At 41.6% G+C, this 23636-nt stretch overlaps 1 protein-coding gene and 1 long non-coding RNA gene across 8 annotated transcripts in view; one reads left to right on the top strand and one right to left on the bottom strand.

Annotated features, from left to right (window-relative positions):
- Window positions 1-9: 9 nt before the first annotated feature.
- On the bottom strand, window positions 10-10435 carry LOC137470209 (uncharacterized). 6 transcript variants are annotated; one of them, XR_010996945.1, is made up of 4 exons: window positions 10134-10435; window positions 5024-5279; window positions 4189-4296; window positions 10-2022 (listed from the first exon to the last, which is right to left on the bottom strand). It is a non-coding gene; the product is annotated as an uncharacterized lncRNA (long non-coding RNA). The 6 variants fall into 6 exon arrangements; XR_010996946.1 differs by adding an exon at window positions 2956-3018 and having other exon boundaries at window positions 4189-5090; window positions 10134-10433; XR_010996943.1 differs by having other exon boundaries at window positions 5024-5090; window positions 10134-10432.
- Window positions 10436-11012: 577 nt separating this feature from the next.
- RCAN2 (regulator of calcineurin 2) overlaps window positions 11013-23636 on the top strand; it is an 80733-nt gene continuing 68109 nt past the window's right edge. Inside the window, exons 1-2 of one of the 2 annotated variants that reach the window (XM_068183262.1) lie at window positions 11013-11134; window positions 18757-18983. In XM_068183262.1, coding sequence (XP_068039363.1) covers window positions 18759-18983 — 225 coding nt within the window. In that variant the 5' untranslated portion in view covers window positions 11013-11134; window positions 18757-18758. Of the gene's footprint in view, window positions 11135-15121; window positions 15169-18756; window positions 18984-23636 lie in introns of those variants that run through there. The other variant, XM_068183261.1, reaches the window with a different exon arrangement.

Here is a 23636-nt window from a genome sequence, read left to right as displayed (position 1 = left end):
CAGTCACCCACAGTATCTGCGGCAACCTCCCAGAATAATCACAATTTCTTTCATGTCTTCCCTCTAATGAGCTTCCCCAAAGGCCCCTCTCAAGCCAAGTATTTCAAGTGGTCTTTCTCTTTTCTGTGCCACTGATTGTCACAGAACCCAGAAGATTAGACTTAGCACATACACCTCCTCAAAAGAGCTGTCTGGGGGCTAAAAGATAGGACTGTGGCTATTGAGAGGTGGGCTAAAAATAATGACTTCCCCTCAAAAAGAAATAAATTTTAATGCCCTTGCTCTGTGCTGGGCTTAGGCACTGTGCCAAGCAAAACTCAACTTAAGCATGTGTTTTGCCTTAAACAAACACTTAAAATGGATCTGGGGAATAGGAATGGATTTTGATTTAAGCACAGGCTTAAGTGCTTTGCTGAACCAGGGTCCAAAAGCCTCAGTCCCTAACCTGTTGTTTACAGTTAGTCTTGGCATCTGCATTGCAATTTTAAGGACATAAAAAGGTTAGTGGAAATACTGAGGTTGCTTTGCTCATTTGAGGTGAACCTGGCACACATGAAAGGATATTAGGAAGCATTTATAGCCCAAACCAGTAGGCTTTGTTGGCAACAAGCATCTTTCCCAGTTATTTGGTACATTCTAAATGCGTGGCTCATCAGACTGCAAAAAATACTCCCCGTCCGCCATGTGGTAGAAGGAGAATTGGACACAGGAAAGGCAGGCAGAAGATAGCAAGCACTTAATTGCAACAGCCAAGGAGAGGCTTTCATCATGTGGCCATTCTGGATGACATTGGACATGCGACTGATTGGCACAGCATTATTTGGGTTTTTCACTTTGATCATAAAATTACCAGGAAAGGCTTAATGGAGTTATAAATATCTTGTTTCCATGAGAGTCCTGGGAAGATAATTATAGCACTGAAGTCTTTACAAAGATAGAGCATTTATAAAATGATATTATCTGAGGCCTCCAATGGATAATGTAGGGAATTCTGCACTCTATTCCCAGCTCCCCTATTGACTCATTGTGCTCTTTGGGTGCATCACTTCATCCCTGTTTCCTCACTCTGGGGTAATAATGACAATTACCTACTGCTGCAAAGTCTATATGGCTTAAAAGCTGTAAGTGTTGCTCCCACTCATCAGAGCACTCCTGCCTGGTTATTGATAGCAATGGCTGTCTGGAAGGCTTTGGATGAGCTACATGTTTTCCTGATGTGTGCTACACTACTTGTAGAGTTACAGTCAAAACACTCAGCAGAAATATTTTATATCTCTTAATTCACAGTTTTTAAGAGGATAATGAAACAGCTGTACCTCACAGTCTTCAGAAATACTTTGTTTTTAATGCAAAACTTGGCATTTAAAGACTATGGACAAGTTTCTTGTTGAGTGAAAAGACAACTTCCTTTCATAAACCAACCCCTATGGAGGAGCATTATCTAGAAGGCTGAGTAGCAGCTGCCTGTGAGTAGGAACTACATCTATCCTAACATTCCTAGCTGCACTTTTCCTGCTCTAAAAATACCATACATCATCTTTCTGGCTTTGAAAAAGGCGAGTGAGGAAAGAGTGATGGCAAATGAGCAAATGATTGTCACATGGGATACTTTGCTTGAAGGCCCTAACATGGATTTTGGTTACAAAAACAAGAACTTCAGTGCTGGAGAGGAGATCCTACATCTCCCATCAACAGCACTGAAACAGCCCTGGCTGGGATTGCAAACAGTTCCTAGTGAATTTAAGAGAGATCAGAGCTCTCCAATCGTAGATGGGCCTTTGGAGCTTGCTGTGCCTTTTTACAGTGGACTGAAATGAAAATGAGCAGATTCCTAGCTGGAACAAGGTAGAACTACAGATGAGGAAATTGAATTGTTTTACCAAGCACTGAAATGACATTTCTATATGAATAGTCCTGACAAAAAATTGCCCATTTTTCCAAAGTACAAGCTCCTGCTCTGGAGTGTGTGTGCTCCTGGGGTGAAGGGGGGAGGAAAAGGCAACCTCATTACTTTTCAGGAATCTGCAAAACCTAAACCAGGAAAGTCTGAATATCTAAATTATCTATATGGGCATTCTGCTTCTATAAAGAAACTTCTAGGTAGTCCACAAAGGCAGAAAACATCTTTTTTCTGAGTGCATTTCTCAGATCATGTAATCATAGCTAGGCAGAGAAATCTAAACCTGAGGAGGATCATGTTCTTTACAAAGCATAATTATAGCATAGAAAGATTTGGAATTCCTTTTTTCCCTGTGTCCTTGCTCAGAGGCAATTGCCAGTGATTTCTGTGAAAATCTGACCCAAATAAAGAGCCAAGAGAGGCTCTGTGGATGTGGTCCCTCAGCACTGCATGTCCAAACTACTCTTGCTGTGGGATCTTGCACTGGTAAAGAAGGATCCAAGCTGAAGATGGGGCTCTGTCACCTCTTCCCCTCAAAGGTCTCAGTTACCAGACTTGACTCATTTGAATTAAACACACTGGATTCATAGTGTTGGTCTTTGTAACTGCTGGCACAGATACATAGGCAGTCTCAAGGCACTGGCCTTTTAACTGAACTTTATTCTGACAACCATCAATGCTCAGAAAAGCATTGTGTCCTTCTGTTTGCTTGACACCAGAAGAAAATCAATTGATTTCCGGTATCATGACATGGCCCTCTGGATGTGATTCCCCGGTTAAAATGGATGAGAAGGTTGAGATGCTCCAAGAGTTCTGCTCTTTAAGTAGTTCACTAGAGCTGAAGATATTGCCTTTGATGCTCTTCTGCCCAAATCTTAATATTATAATTTACTATTTTAAGCTTGTTTATAGAACTGGAAAAATACACAGATAAAAAAGGATAATTACTATGGTGTTTCCAGGCATTAAAGCTGAGGTTTGGAGTTCCTTTTTCTGAGAAAATAAACCAAGGAATGTTTTACTATCTGAAAACCTGGCAACTGGTCTTTGCTTACCATGAAGTAAAATCAAACACCACTTTGTTAAAAGCCAGTTTCATCACAATGATCTAGGTGTTCCTTAAAATAATAAAGAGGCCTGAATCAGCAGGAGATGGTTTCATTCTGTCCTTTGGGTATTAATCAATATATCCAGGTAAATTTTTCCAGCAGACTCTGGCCTTGCAGCTTGGTTCAGAGGTTTTGTGCACTTTTACAGTTTGTACATTAAGGTGTGTGGGTCTGTAGGAAATGAGTTCTCTACACATCCACACGCCAGGACAAATCCAGGTTTTTGTTGCAATCACATCTGCCCTGAGCTGCCACACCCTGGGAAGGAACATTTATCCCTCCACACAGAGATGTTCTAGCATTGGCATCTTTGTACAGGGGCCAAAGGTGGAAGCGGGGCAAAGGAGCTGGAAGTTGGGGCTGTCCTGCCTGCTGGGCTCTGAGCTCTCACAGCCTGGGAAGGTGCCATGCCACGGGATGTCACAGCCTGGGAAGTTGCCATGCCACTGGATGTCTTGGTGGGCTGGCTGAACAGGACATTCATGGCACAGCAGGCTGCTCCCCAAGGTGGACCTGGAGCAGTCGAAGGGCACAATTAGACTAGAGGCCCTGCTTAATCTTTCCCTTTTATCTTCCATTTACTGTTTCCATCCTCCCCAGGAACTTCAATTGTCCTCTTTTTCCCCCTTCCCAGCTCAGATGCAAACTCAGCTTACATTTTCCTTCAGGTTTTTTAAGACATCCAGGCTGCCAAATGCCTGAAAAGCTTACCGCTGGAGTGCAACACTGCAAGGGTAAGCCTGGCAGATCAATGCCTCAGTAGGAGACAACTCCTGAATGGAGTGGCTGTCCCTTCTGGAGCTGTGTCACACTGCTGGGAGAGCAGGAGGAGGGGGCAGATGTGAAAGGACACTCCTTAGAGGTTGCTCTCTGCAGTGCCTCAGTGCTGTGGAAGCTGTGACTGCCCAAAAATATCTGTGTCACCAAGACCATTTCCATTTTGCCATCCCCAGTGCTCCCTTTGCACAAGGGCTGGCAGGACAGGGACACTGGCAGTCAATGATGAATCTGATCTCTAGAAAATCAGTGCTAAAATATATAAAAGCAATGATATAAATACAAGCATACTCAAAGATAAAGTGTGTAAACAAACTATGTCTTAGTAGAAGTATTGAAAAAGTAAGTTTTCACTTCTAAGCACAATTCAGGCTCAAAAATACAGTCTCAATTGTTACTTACCTGCTTGAGCTGCTTATTTTCCATTAATTAGATGTGATGTGGTGTCATGCTGACTAATAACACAGCCTCCTGCTTCCCATGATACTCCAATTATGCCTTCAGTAGTCACTTAAAAGTGCCAGAATAATGAATGAAAATTTCAGAGAAGAAAGAAAAACACAAGAAGCCTGAAGATTATGGATCACACTTAAGGAGACTGAAACATTAAATTTTTTTTAAATGATCTCTCAATACAAACAAAGCTCCTTAAAATGACATTTTGGAAAGCCTTCCTGTGTCAATCTCCATAATTAAGGATAAAGATTAATAAAAGACAAATCTAATACAGTGGACTTCTCCATCAAACCTATCTAGCACTGCTTCTGAACTAGGGCTCCTAAATTCTGCTTCTCAACAATTAATAAACATTAATTATCACAATATTTGCTTTAGAGGAGTAAATTGTGTCTTGCAGTGAATTACACTCTGTGGCCTTCTAATTAACACATATAAAAACAGAATTTCTAGTAGCTTTTTTGTTTTCTTAGTTGTTTACATTCTTAAGCAAATTAAATAATATATTCATAAGCTCAGTCTGTATTTAGATACCTAAATAAGCATCTTGATTTTTAAGAGCACCTACAACTCTGAGAGTCACACAGTGCTCCTGAAAACCAGGCCATTTATTTAGGTGTCTATATTTAGGTACATGAGTTTGAAGTGTTTGGCTTGAGGTCACATAGCTATGGCTCATTGCATTTTTTTATTTCCATTTGGGTCACAATGGGCAAGTCACTTCTTATAATTCTCATCACAAATGTAAGAAATAGCAGGAGAGGTGGTAAGAAGTACTTACTAAAAACCATCATGATGTTTAGCACTTCCTGAAAATACATGGAGTTTCATTCATGGGGAATTAAAATCTAAGAAAGATAGAAATCAGTGCATCAGAAAGGTAAGACAATGTGTTTAGGGACTAAACTTATGTTGTGGTTGAACTGTGTTCATTTCCTGGATTGAATTTTCTGACATCTTTGTCATTGCCTCTATAACCTTGTGACCATTCTGACAAGCCAGATGTTTCAGCTTCTTGTAGTTTGACTGGGTAAATCCTAGAAACCAAGTGTTTCTACTTGTTAACACATGGCAGCAAACCACAATTTATTCTTGAGGAATTTGGGCTGACATCATCAGTCATGCTCTTGAATTGTGGCTACAACTCCAAGATTGCTTTGGAATTTGCACAGTAGCTTGTACAGGCCTTGACCTTAATGAACCAATTATGAACTAAACAGTCCAGGACTCTGCTGAGAGCACTTGGAAAAGGACATAAGGAGTTTTAAAATAGATTTTAAAGAAACAAGGAACAAAATGAAAACCTTCTATTTCAGCATCTTCATTCGAATGTGACTATTTGCATCTGGCCAAAATATTTCAGATCTGAGAGTTGCACTTGTACTGTAAGGATGTTGTTTGTTACAGTACAAAAGGTTTGTTTTTCTTTCTTGAAATTGAGGTTGCTTTAAAAGTCAATGAAACCTGTTTTTCTCCTTGATCTATCATGCATCTAGGCTGAAAAAACATCTCTTGGTTAAAAATATTCCTTCAACAGAAATGGGGACGTGCCATTTTTGTTGTCTTTAAAGCAGAGGGTTAGCTATAAGATAGTAAAGTTCTGTTTTGTGGGACTTTATGTTAGATAGGGAATTTTTGCAATGCGAAATCAAAAAGCCCTTTATTTTTTTCCAACAGCTCTTACTCTCTGAAGTGGATGTTAAATGCAAAGATTCTTTGTTCCTGTTCTGGTTGCCTTAAAAGACACAAGCTCCTTGTCTGACCTCTGTCTGCTCCTGAAGATGCTCAGAATCAGCAGGGATATGCAGGGGGTGTCCCACTGCAAAGGTGGGAATTCAGGGGTTCCAGAGCAGTGCCACAGATTCTTATGGAATCACAGACTGGCTCAGGTTGGAAGGGATCTTAAGGATCATCCAATCCCATTCCATTCCCTGCCATGGGCAGGGACACCTTCCACTAGACAACATTGTTCCAAGCCCCATATAACCCAAACTTGAACACTTCCAGGGATGAGGCATCTACAGCTTCTCTGGGCAACCTGTGCCAGGGCCTCACCACCCTCATAGGGAAGAATTTCTTCCCAATACTTAATTTAACCCTGCCTTCCTTCAGCTTAAGGTCTTTTTCCTTGTTCTACCACCCTATGCCCCTAATAAAAGTTCCTCTCCAGCTCTCTTGTAGCCCCTTTAGCTGCTGGAAGCCCTCTCTAGGACTCCACACTTGCCTGACCCCCACATAGCAGATTTGGAGAGAACAGACATCCCAGCTGCAGCATGTGCTTCCTTGCATATCCAAGCCCCCAAAGGAAACAGCTCTGCTCCATGATCAACCTGCTCGAGGAGTAATGTGCACAAGGGCACTACAGGCACTGAAATTTTACAGCAGGTAGAGGATAGTCTCCTTTCCAGCAGGAATTTTTCATTCGTGCAATTATTCCTGCACCCAGATCAATGTAAAATGCTCTGTAGATACAAAGGAAGAAGAACCAGCATTTGCTTTGCACATTTTTGCTTTTCTCTGTAATATGTTGCAGCTAAGCTTCTTTGCAGTTGCTGAGCACACACAGACACTGGAGAGGTGTTGAGACAATGTTGTCTCACTGCCCTGAGTGACTGGGTGATAAACCAGCAGATGAAGTTCAGCAGTGATAAGTGCAAAGCACAGAGGAAAAAATAACCCCAACCACACAGACACTGGTTAGAGCACTGCAGGAGATCTGGAGACAGAAGTGAAAAGCCCTCTGGAAATGTGTGAAGCTAGGAAGTGGTCAAAAGGGGGAACTGAATGTTAAGAATCAGTAGCTTCCCCCTTAGATGATGAGGAGACTCCCATAGTCAGAGGACTCCTTAGCCCAGATGCTCAGAGTTATTCAAAGTCCCTTGGCCAGACAGCTCTCGTCTATTCCAGACCCAGCGAAATTCAAGTCATTTTAGCAGAATCGAGGTTTCAAAGCAGTGTTTTCTTGTAAAATTAGATAGGCTAGAGAGGATGGTGATAAAGTCTCCCAGTGAAAACAAGAGAAAACTACATGAAATTTAAAAAGGGATAGCTGGAGGAAAATCCAGTTAAAGGCTAGAAAATAATCACAGAAGAGTTTGGAAGGAACGTAAAAGATGATCTTGTTCCCACCCCTGCCATGGGATGGGACACCTTCCACTAGACCAGGTTGCTCCAGTCTGGCCTTGGACAGTTCCAGAGATGGAGAATCTACAGCTTCTCTGGGCAACCTGTGCCAAGGCTTCTACAGCTTCTCAGAGAAGAATTTATTCCTAATATCTAATCTAAACCTGCCCTCTTCCTTCATCTTAAGTCAATCCACCTTGTCCTATAATGATGGTGAGAAGGTATAAACAATAAATTTACTGCCTCTATAACAAAGGAACAATTAAACAGGGATAAGACTTGAAATTGTTTTTACACAGTGAAGAACTATCCTGTCTCAGCACATTGTAGAAAGCGAAAACCACAAATGGGTTCAAAAAGAGTTAAAAACTCCTAGACAACAGGATCACTGGTAGCTACGAAGTGGAGTACTTAGACTCAACCATGAGTTCCAGAAATCCCTACCTCCCTAGTTGCTGGAAGGTAAATAAGGTAAACTATCTACTCCTATAAGGTAAATAGGAGAACACAGAGCCTATTTTTACACTGATTTATTAAGCATCCAGTCTTGGCTGCTGGAGACAAAAGATAAAGCTAGATAGATCCAACTGTGTTTTTTATGTTCTAAAAAAGTAACAGAAACAATCAAGATTATAATGCTGACAGTCATCATTAATTTTACTTGCTTTATCCATTCTAATCTCCAGACTCAGCCATTTGCAAGAAATCATAATCCAGATCTGGCCAAAGAATTTGGGATTATCCCTGGAAGCAGAAATGTAAAAGATGAAGCACTGACTTCTTCAGCATCTACAGATTTTCAGGCATTACTTACTTGTTTCTTCTAAAAAAGGGGAAATTGTCACCAGAACGTCTGCAAAGGCTGCAGGACTTGGCCAGGGTCTGTATTTTGATGATCAGAAATCAAGGTAACATTATCAGGGGGCAAAATCTTTTGGTTACAGTGCTTCAGTTGTGTTGAAAATCTCAGTGGCTGCTTCAGCACACTTGAGAGGCCACTTTTGCTTACAGATTAAATCTGAAGATGGGAAGCAGGTGCAGACTGAAGATAATGAGCAGCTCAGAATTTGGAGGAGTTGGGCTAAGCCTGTGCTCTGGGATATCAGTAACAAACTCCCACTCAGTTCTGTGGGATGAGCTCACAGCACTGCTTGTGGATCCTGCAAGTAGCAGCTGTTTTATCACCTCCTTTGGTATCCTTTCCAGAATTACAGCTTCCTCCAGGTTTTGGCACTCTGCAACTGCTTGGGCTGTGGGAAGATGGCCACAGCCTTTAAGAAGCACAAGGTGCATGGCCTGAACAGCTCTGGGGTGAAGGGTGGGACTCCACAAAGGACCTTCTCTCAATAGCTCTTATCGTATTATTTTTGCAACACCATTTTCCCATGTCTAAACAATATATTATTTTGTGACCTTTCCTAATAGAAATCTTTAATGCTTATAACACGGGATATTAAAGTCCTGCAATTGCTGCCATTCTTACAATTATCTGCTTTGAAGGACATTTCACTGCAATCAGAGGAATTTAGGGGTTTTCCCCCTTCATCTTAGCAGTAGTGCCTGGATGCATATAAACCCAAAGTGCTGACCTTGGCTTTCCTGATTTTTCCTGAGCATGGGTTGGTTATCTTGCTTTCAAAACTGCAGAGATTCCTATTTTACCACGAGGAAAACATATGCTAGGGCAGCTTCATCACAATGAAAACATTCTTCCCAATATGAAAATTAATAAAAATTGAGACACAAGATACAGTTAAGAGGATGGAGATAAGACACAAGAAAATTGTATAACATAAAATGCAGGACAGAAAAAGCCCAGTGGATGCTCTTCCTACTCAGAATATTAAAATAACACATCATGCAAAGGGAACACACATAAATGGAGACAAAGGAAAATATCATACCAGGTTTAATTCCCAAAACAAAAACCAACAAGCAGATAATTTGATTTAAAACCTGATTAGTTTATATAGTGACATCTGTGGTTCCATAGCTTGCTTACTCTTCTGCACAATGCCTAAAACAGTAAGATCATGGTCAGAGATCAATATTTTAAGCACAAGGACAAATCAATGAAAATAATAATTACTATTATAAGTTACCTATTATACATTTTAAAATAAAAGTAGAACTGAAGCAGAAACCCTGAAAGGGATCTAAAGCAGATATGCATCAAGGCATAAGTCAGTCCTGAGTTGAGGGACCAGGAAGACACTCTTCTGTTGCAAGTACAGCAATCGGCATTGCTCCTTGCTGTCTGCAGAGATGAGGTGGGATACACTATTGATTTCATTCTTCACACTATTTATTTTCTGCTATTATTGGAAAGTGCTGCTATAAATGGCACACATATTTTTATATATTTTTAACTAATGGAGAATTATTCCTTACATAGATTTTTATAGGGTGTTTAATAATTACAGAGGAGATTTCTAGTTCTTCATTACTCTCTATAGATTTTCAAAGCCATCTTTACAAAAGCCTATTTACATTTCTGTAGCACCCTATTGATTAAATCCCTTTGTATTACATTCCAAAGCGAAGAGACCACAGAAAATCAGTGTTAACCTCAGATGTGCAGCTGGAAAAGAGAAAATAGCCCTTCTTTTAATAAAACATGCCTTGGGGGCATCTGAGGGCTTTCTCTTCTTTTTAAAATCATGACCAGAATCAGCCTTTTCCATTGTAAACGTGACTTTCCTTTAGAGCCCTACAAATGCTTCTTTTGGTCTGGCATCATCTGTAGTGGGGAGATACCCCTGATTCACCTGTTACCCTGAAGATCTGGCTCTGTTCCAGATGGAGCTCACTCCAAAGGACAGTTTGGGTGTTGGTGGTCAGAGGGGAATATGGTCTTGAGAGCTCCGTCCTCCAGAGTAGTTAGGACCCCTGCAACATCACCACAGGAGGGCCTGAGGGGTTGTCACTAAAAGCCTGGCGAGGTGCCCTGGCACTGTGAGGATGTCCATCCCACCCCACCTCTCCCCTACCTTATCCCATCACCCCTTCTCTCTCCTATTCTATCCCATCCCACCTCTCTCCTACGCCATCTCTCCTCGCTTCCATTCCATTTCATTCCTTTTAACTCCATCCCATTCCGTCCCACACCACCTCTTCCCTACCTTACCTTACTCCACCCATTCCAACCCACCCTGTATGTCCCTACCCCATCCCATCTTACCCCGCCTCTCCCCTACCCTAAGCCATCCCATCCCACCTGACTTCACCCAGTCCCGCCTCACCCTCAGGGTGGGGGCACCGACACCTTGAGGGAGAGCAGCTTTGCCACGAGAGCACCAAACACTGCCTGGTTCCTACCGCTCCCTGTGTGCTCCCCTGTGCGCTCCCCTCACTACCCTGTGCCACTCGCCTGCCCTGTGTCCCTCTCGCCTGTCCCCACACACCTGCCACTTGTCCTCGGTCATGCCTTGTCCCCACACATCCCCTGCCCGGCTCGCCTGCCCCACTCATCTGTGCCCGTACTTCCCCCGTGCCCTGTCCCCGTCCCCTCACGGGCTGCGCCGCTCACCGATTCCCGGAGGGTCGCCGTGGGAGCTGGGGGCGTGGCCAGGGGTGTGGAGGCGGGACCAACGCACTCCTCGCGTTCTCATTGGTGGAGCCTCCTGCCTGTTTAGGCGGAGACGTTGCTGATTGGGCCCCCCCGTCCTCCACCTTGGCGGGCGCGGCGCGGGGCGCTCTGAGGGAGCGTTGGGCGCGGAGTGAGGCGGACTCCGGGCGGGCAGGGAAGGGAAGGGCGAGCGAGCCGCAGGTAAGGGCGCGGCCGCCTCCCCAGGGGCTCCTTCCCCGCCGGGGCTGCAGCGCTGTCCGGCAGACCTGGGTTATGCAACCGCCCCGTGCTCCTGCCCCGGGGCCGCGCTGCCCTCGGGGCTCCATCCATCCACCCGCGGCTCTCGGGGCGCGGGGGATGCGCGGCGAGCCCGCGGCCGCCCCTCGGGAGGGACTGGGGCCGGGGCCGGTGTCTCCCCCGATGGGATGCGGAGGAGCTCGCGAGGAGGGATGGGGAAGTGGGAAGGGGGTTTGCGGCCGTGCTGGGAGCAAGTCGGGGTCGCAGCGATGCGGACCCGGACCGGGCGCTCGGTCAGGGCTGCGCATGGAGTCCTGTGAGAGAAGCTCTTCTCGGGATGCTTTAAACTTGGCTGCTGTAGCCGAAGAGGAATGGCTTTGAAGTGAAGAAGGTTGGCTTAGATTAGATATTAAAGAATAAGTTCTTTACTGTGTGGCTGGTGAGGCACTGGCACAGGTTGCCCAGAGCAAATGTGAATACCTCGTCCCTGGAAGTGTCTAAGGCCAGCTTGTACGGGGCTTGGAGCAGCCTGGGATAGTGGAAGGTGCTCCTGCCCTTGGCAGGGGGCTGGAACGAGATGGTTTTTAATATCCCTTCCAACCCAAACCATTCTGTGATTCAGTGATCCCAAGCCAATATCATTTGATGCTTATGTAATAGATATCTCTCCAAACTTGCTGGTTTGTGTTTTTCCCTCACCTCTCCTATATTCTTTTGTACCTCTTTAAAATATTGTGTGCCTTTATTTCTTGAGTTTGGAGTTTAATGAAGGTTCCTAAAAACAAATGTATGATAAGTTTGTACAGCTGAAAGAAATCATATAAATGAGATTTGTAGTTTAATCGGGTGTTGTACTTTACACCAGCTTCTGTCTTTGGTTTTCAAGTTTTACCCTTGGAAATGGTTTTGTCTTTTAGCTACTTAGAGTGTCTGCCCTGATGAAAAGGAAAACTCCTATTCTATGAAAATACATTATTAGTGTAAAGAAACTGCTGCATTTATCTTGTAGTTAAGCTAAATTATATAGTTACCCATCATCCTTGTACAGATGGAAGTCTGAATACTGTGAGAATATAAAGCGTTACAGAAAACTGCTAACACATCTCAGTAAACAAGGACAGAAGAAGATTTTCCGTAGATGATCATCTCTGTTAACTAGTCTTTGGTACCTTTAACAGCAGGATGTGTTCTATCCTCCTTAAACTTCTGAGAAGTTGTCAGGTGTGTGGTTCAGTTTGTCTGTCCCCTTCCAAGTATTGTAGTTTGTGTTCAGATTCAGTAGCTTTGCCATTGTGTTGAAAACGTGTGTCATTAATTCATTAATTACTTGATTGTGCTAGCAGGAAATCCTTTTAGAGGAGGAAACTTTGAAATGTTATTCCAAGTCATCACTGTGCCCTGAGTGTCTTCTAGGAGTTAAGCCCTGTGAATGGCTCCTGTTGCAGGTAGCTCTGGGTGAGATATGGGGCACAGTTCTGCATGTCAGGTTACAAGCTGGAGGGCTGCTGAACGAGTGTTCCACTGACCCCTGTGTGAGGTGACAGCTCTGGCTGAAGGCCGGTGACGCTCTAATGCTGTGTGCCCCTTACGAAACGGGTTTGCTTTAAATAGATTAGCATAGAGGCCAAGTGAAGGTGATCAGGAGGCTTGTTCTGGTTTCTTTGTGTTTGAGGAGGGTTTGGGGTTTTTCTTTTTTGTTCTTTGAATACCTTAATGTTGCCATGGTTACTGTAGTGCCCAACTGATTGAAGCTCAGCTTCTTGACTCTAAGAACGGCACAGGAAATCTTCACACCTGGCATTGGCTGCTCCAAAGTATCACCTTCCTGTGGTGCAGTGGCACTGGAATTTTGGCTTGGTAGGGTTCACCAGTGCCTCCTGGATTGTCTTCTCCAGTGCTGGAGATGCAGATGCTCAGCAAGGCAATGCCAGACAAGTCCCCCTGTCCCTCTCAGGATACATCCCTGGTGTGGGAGGCACAGCTGAACATTCAGTGTGATGTGCATATCTTGGACTGCTTGAGCTGACCAGTCCTGCTTTAGAGGAATAAAACTGAGTAGTCCCTTTGGATGTTAAAAGCTTCCAAAAATAGTTCACAAGTCTAAGCTAAATTTAATGCGGCTAGAATGTCAATGGAAAGGATTAGAACATTTGGGATTTGCACCAGTTAGCATTTAGAAAAAAAAAAATAAAATCCTCTTCCTCATATCTGCCACTTTTGTAAGAGGAAGAGTGGAGATTGGCACTATTTTTGTGTGGTGCTAACCCAACTAGAGCTCAAATGTGAGTGGACTTCCCTGTGCTGGTAATTTTGATTCCTGTAAGGGAATTTGCCCAGGTGGGAGATCAGGGTGAAGGCTGTGGGAGGGAGTCACTATAGTCCTTGTTGCTTTTGAGGCTGCAAAGGTTCATTAATCCTGTCATGTGTGGTCCAGTTCTGCTCTTTCTAATTAACTAAAAAGCCTCTATTTAAGTCCAAAGGAGCTTTCCACAGTGGAGAATTAGCACCATTAAAAAAAATTCTCATCTCCAGTGTCCATTGTGGAATGAACTTCCAGTAAGTTACTCTGTGGCCTTCCCTGATACATTTGTGCTTTCTGACAGAGCCTTCGGTGTGGAGCCAGTTGGATTCAGCAGGAGATGCAGCCCTAGGCTGACACCACTGAAATTGATGGCTCTGCTACTGTAAAGTCAGTGAATATTTTAAATAAAAAATTATTCTTTCAGTAAAATCTTATTCATTGGGTTTGATTTCCCCCCTCTTTCCTCTCCCCTGCCTTTGAATTATGGTAAAAATTGCTTTATTGGGGCTGGGTTTTTTTTCAGTAGAAGCCAAGATGGAGTCCCTACACTTCTCCTGGACCCTTCTACAAAAGCAACTGCAACTTTTCTTGTTTTGTTTTTTTCTCCAAGTTTTCTTAATTCCTGCAGATTATGGTTTCCAGGTTTGCACTCGGGACTCAATAATATTTCTAGTTTATAGTGATTATATTTAAAGCTTCTATTTGTAACATTTTGTTTGCTTTATTCTATTTTTAGTCATGTTGTTTGTCATGGCAAGCAGTGTTTAATAAAAAAATTTAGGTTTCCTAGTGATTTCAAGAGATATGTCCCTGTTATTGATGTCCCTCAGGGATTCTTTTTAAAAACTCTAAAGACAGGGAAATGTTCACCAAGGAAATGCCTTATTAGTTTCCATAAAAACAGTGGATAAATCTATAAATGCTCAGTGATATAGAAGGCATCGGTCCATTCAGACACTTCATGTCCTCAAATTGTCTTAATTCAATACAATTTCTGCCGAAGGTTTTGGCTCTGCAGGGATCTGACTTCATGAGAAGATTTACATCTTTACCCTTTCAGTTTTATACTGAAAAAAAAGCGTAATTTTTCAAACAGAAACTTCAGCGAGCTACTGCTGTTTTCCAGTGAATATAATTTTCTGCTGGCCTCTGTTAATTTTAATTAGAGGTGTACTCTATCTAAAAATAGTGAGGTAACAGAATGAACTCAGAGCTCCCACTTGGAATCTCTACAGAGATTTTGGTCGCAGCATCTCCAGTGCTGAACACTGACATGACCTGATCTGTGCCAGTGGGAAGGGTGTTTGCCTTGTGTTTGGAGCCATCCCAAATTAGAAACCTTTGCACGCCTGGGCTATGGGAGGAGAAATTTAAAGTAACCCACATCAGAGATAAGTGATGTCTAGGGTCTGGGAGGGAAGTGGCTGCTGTGGTTCTCCAAGAGTTAAAAGTGCAGCACTCCTGAGGTTCTCATTCTGTGGGATGTATTAAAGTCGAGGGTCCAAACCTTACACTAAATTCAGAAATAACACAGATAACATTCAGGTGTGCTTTACAAAGGGAATAAATGGATGTGGCAAGTGCTCAGCTTTAGCTGGGGGTTACATGAAGTTGTTTGGCTCACGTTTGAATCTGCCTCAGTGTCTCAGACTTTTCAGAGGAACAATCCTGACAGAGTTTGCTGTCATGATCCCAGGTAAGATTTTGGATAATTTAGCATCAGTATTAGTTCTGGATAGTGCCTATATTAGTGTATATATATATATATTTTTTTTTTTAATGGCATTGCCACTTTTTAAAAATTCTGTATGGCAACTTCTGGTATCTCAAGTATTTGTAAAATCTGATTTGGGAAGGGAGAAGCAAATGCATAACTCGATCTCAACTTATTGCATTTTAAAAGGAAGGTAGGTACAATTTACTGTTATGTAGGGGTTTTTTCTTTTTTTTTTTTTTTTTTTTTTTAATATAAAAAGGATCCTAATGGGAGGAAGTTAACTAATTTTTTCAGAAGCTGTGGAAAGGAGCTTTAACTTAAATGGGAATGTGATCTAGTGATTGTATTATTGTAACATAAATGATTACTTTTAATGTGGCTTATTTTATATGGAAATCCAGTTCATGGATGATACATGACTTAGAGTTAATTGTTTTAAGGGATTTGAAATGTAAATTCTTTTGTTCTGAATTAGTTGAATAATTGGAAAGAGAATATTTTTTTTTGTCAGAGGACTACCTGAAGTGGCTAAGTAATTTCAAAAGAAGGCACAAAACACTACTAACAACATAATACCTGAGCCTTAAGGTTTAAGAGACATAATAAAGGATATGTAGTTATGATTTTTTACATATATATAAAATATATATGTAAATTTTTAATGTGTAACATTATTCCTAATATGGAAGAATGTCAGATTTCCATCTTATGCCTGAGGATAACTTCTGATTGAAGTCTGCTAACAAATGTTGATTCAAGTATGTTTGTCCTTCTGATTATCATTGAGCTCAGGCTCATAGGCAGTTTATTTCTCTTGGGGAACAGGTATGTATTTTCTTAGGTTTCTGTTTTAACTGTGGTGCTGTGCTTTCTATGGTGCAGTGCATGGCAAAGGAGAATCTGTGAAACAACAGTTACTCCATACAGGTGTTCTTAACCATCCCATCATAAATTGGGCAGAGGATTTAAGAACCAGGTATAAGTTAACTTGCTAGTGGAGGGAAGGCTAATCCGAACTCTGGGTGTATCTTAAGAGTAGAAGATGCCTGTGCAAGCACAGACACCTGCAAGTCTGGGAGAAGAGCCGGCCAAGAACCTGAGAGACAGTGACTTTCTTAAAAGGACTTGGCCAATACCCAAGTCCCACTGGGCAAAAATGTCTCAATAATGGGCTGAAACAAAAGAATCAAGCTTTTCCTATCCAAGAGCTCTAGCAGAGCAAGACTACTGCCACATGATGTAAATATTTATTATTTTCTCATCCTGGCTGCTGCAGCATATGTTCATTTTGTTATTGGTTAAAAACCTGAGCTTTGTGGTTGTAACTTAAAATCCTGTTCTGTTTGTCATAGTGTTTTTGCTGAATTCCTAGCTTAAAAGCTTTCCTATGTAGTATTTTATTATAATATGGCTCTCCAGGAGAGAAAAATAAACAGCTGTTTAGTGAGGAAGTCTATAGACTTTTCTGACTTCTGTCAATAGATTGAGATTCTTTGCTTCTCTGCAAATTAGCTTTGTTATGCCTTGGGAAAGGAGGTATGAAACTTGGTAGCTTTAACATTCATAATCCAGATTCCTACAAATTTAGCATGTCCAGTGTAACTCTCAGATGGTCAGTGTCTTCCCTGGCTGCCAATTGTTTGCCTGTTGTAAATGAAATTCTTCCCACAGCCTGGCACAAACCTGCTCTGCCATGTAAATTGTGTTTTGTAACACACTGGGCTTGAGGTTCATTGCCATAAACGTAATGACACAGGCTAGACATGGTGACAAACATGCTTAGAGATGATTGGTTTTGGAGGAGATGATTTATTAAAGCTTTTTGCTAGAGAAAATACTGCATTCTGATGTGAAGTTTCTGGCTGCTATGAGGATTTATTTGCAGTATTTCCCTGGATGTGTTTACCATGAAATGTGCAGTAACACAAAGCTTAAGTGAGTTGGTTCGAATACCAGAAGCAATGTTGCTGTGATGGTGAGCTCTCCTACACTAATGTGTACTGCTCAACTTGTAGCCATCTCTTCTGCCATTTGTTCAGGCTTCTTCTTTCCAATTAGAATTTAATTTCTGAACTGAAATTATTTGGAGGTGGTTGTGCTAGTATTGGGCTGAGCTGCTGAAAGGAAAGTGTGTATTTGATAGCCTGAAAACCCATCCTCAGGTTAGCACAGTACTTTTGAGCATGGCTTCAGCTTGTGTACTTGAGAACTTCTGTCATTAGCCCTGAGACTCCAGCAATAACAATTACTGATATTTCCATAACCTTATGTTGTGGAATGATGTGATCTGTCATCATCCAAATCTCATTTCAGAGCAGAGGTTATATGAAAGGCACAGCCATGGCAAATTAGCTCCATAATTTAGCTTTACTGAGATTAAGTGTAATAAACCCATATGGTTTAATTTTGGACAGCAGTTCTGTATAGTGTGTTTGAGCTAATATTTGCAGCTATTTATAGCAAATAGCAAGTATGCAAGAGAGCAAGGGCAGAGCAGAACAGATGAGCACGCTGAGTTTATGTAACTCTAAATGCTTGAGCTAGAAGGAAAAGCAGTTAATGATTGCATATTGTTATTGAAAGAAACAAATAAGAGGGAATAGATTATTATCCAGTAAACTTCTACTTAACTTACTGGGGCTCTGTAGATGCAATAGGTTGATGTCTACGAAGGACTGCTAAATACCTGATTTAATACTAATTAACATACTGATCATTAATTGGACCTTGACTTACTCCCCTTGGCTGGCATGAAGCTTTCTCTCATAACAACAGTAGTGATATCACTTAGTGTATGGGCTCATTATGTGTGCCCATCATTTTGTATGCCTTAAAATTACCTTTCTATTCTGATGCATTTTGGATAAAGGCTCCAAAATCAGCAGGACTTTCCTAAAAGTGCTGAAAGTCATCTTGAGTCTACTCTTCCCTTAATTTATTTGCTTCCTAGTGTGATTAAGATGCGAAGAAATTGCTAATGGGCTTTGAAAACTAGCCTAAGTTCTGTACTTAAACTGTAGAAAACATTGGCTGTGTTCTGTGTAGCAGAGATGTGTCTTGGCTTTTGATGATGCTGTGTTCATGCTCCTTTCCATAAGGGTCTTTTGGTTTGTTTTTTTTTTTTTTTTAAGCCTGGTTTAAATTGCAAAGTTATTTTCAAAGTTCTTCTTACCCTGAGCATTATGCTTCCTGAGCTAGCTGCAGACTCAAAAGCACCAGCAACCTTCCCATTAACAAACATGGTTCTCTTAAACCCAAATACAGCACAGTGTTTTCTCACAGGGGAAGGGGCCCTTAAGTAATATCTTTTCTGCTTGTGTTCAGAGGCTTGTACTGGTATTTTTAGGCCTTTTCTGTGCTAATAAATGAAGTTAAAGTCCCTGTTTGAACCTTGGTGAGACTGGTCTTAGTGCCTTATGTCAGAGGCCAGTTGTTGCCTTGAAATAGTGTGAAATTTACTTTCTACAAACGGAGACCCCAGACTTAGGAATCTCAGGGTTATCTTGTGGATGTGGATGTTGAAATACTTTATGTAACTGGGTGATGTTATCTTCTCTGTGCTGCCAGGGATGAGGGGAGATTCTTACTTCTTTGGAATGCGGGGCCTTGGCCAGTATGGCTGCATCCCAGAGGATGGAGGACACTTCCTACTCTACTCCATCAATGGAGACAACGGCCTAAAGAGATGTTTTGCAGAGGAGGATTTTCATGAAATAATTGATTTCAACGATCTCCCAAATTCTCTCTTCGCCTGTAATGTTCACCAGTCCGTGTTTGAGGATGAGGACAGTAAGGTACAGTGTCTGTTTCCAAATTTTCCCTTTAAGAGAAACCTATGCTTTATATCTGTTTATTGTTGTCAGTGAAATGGTTTCATCTGTTTCATGCAAAGAAACTTGATCACAAATATGACTTCTTTCTAAGGTGACAGCAGCATTCTGCTTTGATGTATATTTCAAGAGTTTAAAAGCCTTTTTGTCAGCTGAGGTCAACAAAAAATGTTTGTTTTTGTTTTTGGTTTTGTTTTGTTTTGTTTTTGGTTTTTTTTTTTTTTTTTAGATTTGCAGAATACTAAAATGGAGGTTAGTGTCTTAATGGCAGCCTTGGCTGCAGGGATGGTGGAAATAGCAAAGTCAAACATGTGACGGCTGCTTCTCCTTGCTGATCACTGAGATGGGAGGCTGACTTTCTGTATTTTCTCACAGAATTAGAGAATCCTTAGGTTGGCAAAGACCTTTAAGATTGAGTCCAACCATTAGCCCAGCACTGCCAAGCCCACCACTAAACTGTGTCCCCAAGTGCCACATGTACACATCTCTTAAATCCTTCCAGGGCTGGTGACTCAACCCCTTCTCTGGGCAGCCTGTTCCAATGCTTCACAACCCTTTTGGTGGATAATTTTTTCCTAATATCCAAGCTAAACCTCCCCTGGCATGCCTTGAGACCTTTTCCTTATGTCTTACTGATTGCTAATATGGATAAGAGACCACCACCTGCCTCAGTCCAACCTCCTCTCATGTCCTTGTAGAGAAGAGATGTAAGGTCTGATGTGTTTTAAGTTATCTGTAATACTGTGTTCTTACTCTCATTCACTTCAGTTTTTCTAGATAAAAACACATGAGAAACTTCATGAAAATATTTTAAACTCTGCAATTAATCTAAAACAATGTTGAGAACAACATGGTCTAAAGATAATAAAAAAAAAAACTCTTGCAGGAAGCATTCAGTTTCTGTTTCTTATTCTAGTATTATTTCTGACTGAGACTTCAAGAATATAAAAGTGATAGCTTGGGGCTTTATTGTCTGATGAAATGAGTGAGCTAATTGTTATAGGCGCATCTCAAGCTACTTGAGTGTTCTGTTCAGAATTTTCAATTCAAGAAACAAGCTGGCAGTGGTACAGTGGCTTTTGCCCGAAACTGAGGTATCCAGATAAAATTACAAAATCACTGAGACCAGAGGTGGCCAGAGTGGATAAATATTTTTTTAGTGGGGGGATTGCCAGATAAAAGAGGAATAAAACAAGACTTCTAAGGATACAGGCTCCCATTAAAGGTACTGAAAGTGATGTCTGGTGAAGCTGTATAAGTCAAATTATTTGGGTTTAGTTCTTTAGGCATTTTTGTCTTCTGTAATAATGTCTTGTGTATGTTTGAGTAATATAGGTTAGTGCTGCAATATGAGCTTTAAAGTGGGCATTTATATATTACAAATTCTACACTCTAAATTGCAATTTTGAAAAACAGTTCCCTATTTTATTGAACAGGCGTTTTGCTAATAAGCGTCTTGCATTTACATTCTGCCATTTTCCAGAATTTTCTCACTATCTGGTAATGAACTTGACTAATGCTGAAGGTCCCTGAAAATCCAGTTTTAAAGGAAGAAAACAGAAGCCCACCTGGAAGTAGAGACTCTCTGTCTTTACCCTGCAGAGATTCTATCCCCGCTTGCTCCCGAGCTTTCCCTTTTGAGAGCTGCACTCTGGTATTTAGCTGATGGCTTAGTTAGAAAATGGAATGGGTGATTATGTAAGTATGTGGGATAGCAATCCCCAAAGACTTGCAGGACTTAAGGATGTGGCTTAAGTATAGCAGCTGGGTCGTGGAGGTGGATGTTCTGTGCTACGTGCGGGTCTGTAAACGCCCTGTGCATGCTCTGGGTCGAAGCTCTGTTTGCAGGTAAGTGGTTACTCCTCTAAGTCTCTATTTAACGAGATGGGATTACCTCCAGATTCTGCATTAAATCCAAGAACCTGGGGAGTTGATTATGGTTTTTATTATTCCTGTACAACATGTTCTTGTGTTCCCAGTTGATTAATACCCATAATCCTTTCTATTAATAACTGTTGCTGCAAGATAAGAGCACACATGAATTCAAAATAAAAATATTGTCAAGTTGCTAAGCTAAATTTTAAGATCTCACATGATCACTATTCATAAATGGTGCTAACAATCATATCTTCAATTATGTATTGATCCAAAGTATATGTAATGGTACAATAAATAATAAAACAATAAAAGTATGTACTATAGTAATGGTTATATCTAAAATTGTTTAATTATGGTGTTCATTCTACAGAAAGTAAAGCTTTTTGTAATGTACTTTTGACTTTTACTCTTGACCTGCACTTTTAGGAGTAAAGTGAAGGTATGATTGGAAGTTACAAGTTAGCTAGTAAAGGAAGCCAGAGCAGCCCCTCATTGTAAATGGCTGGTTTGATTTGCTGTGGAAAGTTCTGAGTGGCTTTAGCATGGAACAGCATTAAAGTAAAGAAGTTACTGTGTCAGTTCTAAAGTTACATTGTGGCATTCACATTCTCTGGACAGAGAGACATAATTCTGTCTCTCAGGAAAAGCACAGAGAGAAGAGAAAACAATCTTTATCTCTGCTCCTTTGTTTTCCCCATGTGGAATGTGGTATGGAGATTGTTTACCTGAAGTGATTGCTTGATTGGATTCTGGTGAAGGTTGTTTGGGTTCAATGGCCAACCGGATCCAGCTGTGTCTCGGACTCAGCAGGGAGTCACGAGTTGTTAGTTGATAGGTAAGTAAGAAGTATGTAGGTAGAATAGGATAGTCTCTCTTTAAATAGTATATTAATGTAATGTAGTATAGTTTTAATAAAGCTATCCTTCAGCCTTCTGATCTGGAGCCAGACGTCATCATTTCTTCCCTGTTGGTGTTGCCCTTTTTTACTATATTACATTATCTGAGGTGTCCAAGGGGCTGAAATGTCAAGTTCAAACTTCTAACACACTAATATCTAAGCAATACACTCACTAAAGACAGGTTTTAATTTGAAGGCATTTAACTCCTTTGTATCAGATACAGAGTAATTCCAGATTGTGCTGGAATGTGGACTTGCAGCAGCTGCTGGCAGCACGTACACCTGTGCTGGGGATAAGCTGATTTAGTTTGTTCTGAGTCCTGTGTCAGAAACACCCTTTCACCAGTGCTGTGTGTCTACAATCCCTCTTAGAAGGGATTTGGTCTCCTGTCAAAAGCAATGATGGCACCTGCAGGGAGCCTGAGTTTGGATGTTCATTTTCTGGAGGTGAGGAATTCTGGCAGCTGAAGGCTGAGTCCTTTGCAGGGAAAGACACAGGCTTGGGTTTTCTCCTGGCTGGCACCCTGAGGTCTCACTATCCTGAGCCTGAGGAGTTGTGGACTCTGGAATCTAAAGATGATTTTGCCATCAGGCTTCAAGGAAGCTGCTTGCAACTGACTGCCCTGAAACACTGAAGAAAAGGGGAATATAGATTAATGCTACCTCCAACTGATCTTGCTTCAGTACCAGAGCATCTGGTCAAAAAATATTTCCCTACCTTCCAGGATGTGTTCCTGGAAATAAATGTGTGCTTGGATCAGGAGAATGCCCCAGATAACTGGGTTGATGCTATGGGCATATAAGGACTTTTGCAGGCTATTTTAGCAGCTTCAGAAGGATAGCAGCTTGCTATAGCTGTGGGGAGGTGGCTTTGCTTATCTCCACTCCCATCATGGACAGCCTGCACCTTCCTGTGGAAAATGAAATTGTACTTTCTTTACAGTGTGCTCGAAACACAGAGCTTTTTAGTTCCTAAAATCTAGCAAAGGTGTGGAGAAGATTATCCAACAGGATAATCTGTTGCTAAGCTGGGATCACATTCCCTTGTGCCCCTATCATTGTCCTGTGTTCTGATCATTTGTTTTGGCATAAAGCTGCTAATGGTAGGGGAAGATTAATTTGGTGTTTTGGAGCGTACAGCACTGACTTGGTTGGGTCATGGAAGTCTTACTGTAAAGACGCTAAAAATAAAATTACGCCTTAACTCTGGGTTTTGTCGCATTGATGGGACTATTTATGTGTGAGTAAATATGGCAAAATTTAGACTTATTTTTGGCTGGTAGTGTTGACTGAATGGGGGTGCTGCTCCTTTTAGCTTTCCTGATAAAACAAGTGTGTTGGTAAGGCAAAGGCCATGACTCTGATAACTCCTGAGGGTGGGTACGAGTGTTTCAGCAATTAATTGCTACCCATAGCCCTTAAACTCAGGCTGGTAACTCTTTTGTTATGCTTTTGTTATGCATGTATCACTGTTTTGTAAAACCAACCTTTCTGTTCTGTGACTTGAACTTCCTTCAGGCTGGGACTGGTAAACACACAGTCAAAGTGAAGCATCTGTGTCTCTTACAATGGTTTCTTCAGATGCTGTAGTGCCTCAGGAGATGCTTACACAAAGCTAATAATATTCATTATTAGAATATGTTTTCATGAGGGAAGGATGTGTTTCCTCAAGAGTTTTAGAAGCTGCATGCTCCTTTTTTTACCATTCTTTTGGCTCAAATTGGAAGGCGCACCGATTAAACTTGATGGTTTTACTTCAGATAAAGGATGTTTCATCAGTTTCTGAGCATTGTGGTTATGGTGAAGCTGCCTAGGCAGTGATAGCCAAAGTCTACCAAGTT

Source organism: Anomalospiza imberbis, chromosome 3 (assembly GCF_031753505.1).
Source record: "Anomalospiza imberbis isolate Cuckoo-Finch-1a 21T00152 chromosome 3, ASM3175350v1, whole genome shotgun sequence".
NCBI lineage: Eukaryota > Metazoa > Chordata > Aves > Passeriformes > Viduidae > Anomalospiza > Anomalospiza imberbis.
This window is presented reverse-complemented; position numbering and strand designations above follow the sequence as displayed.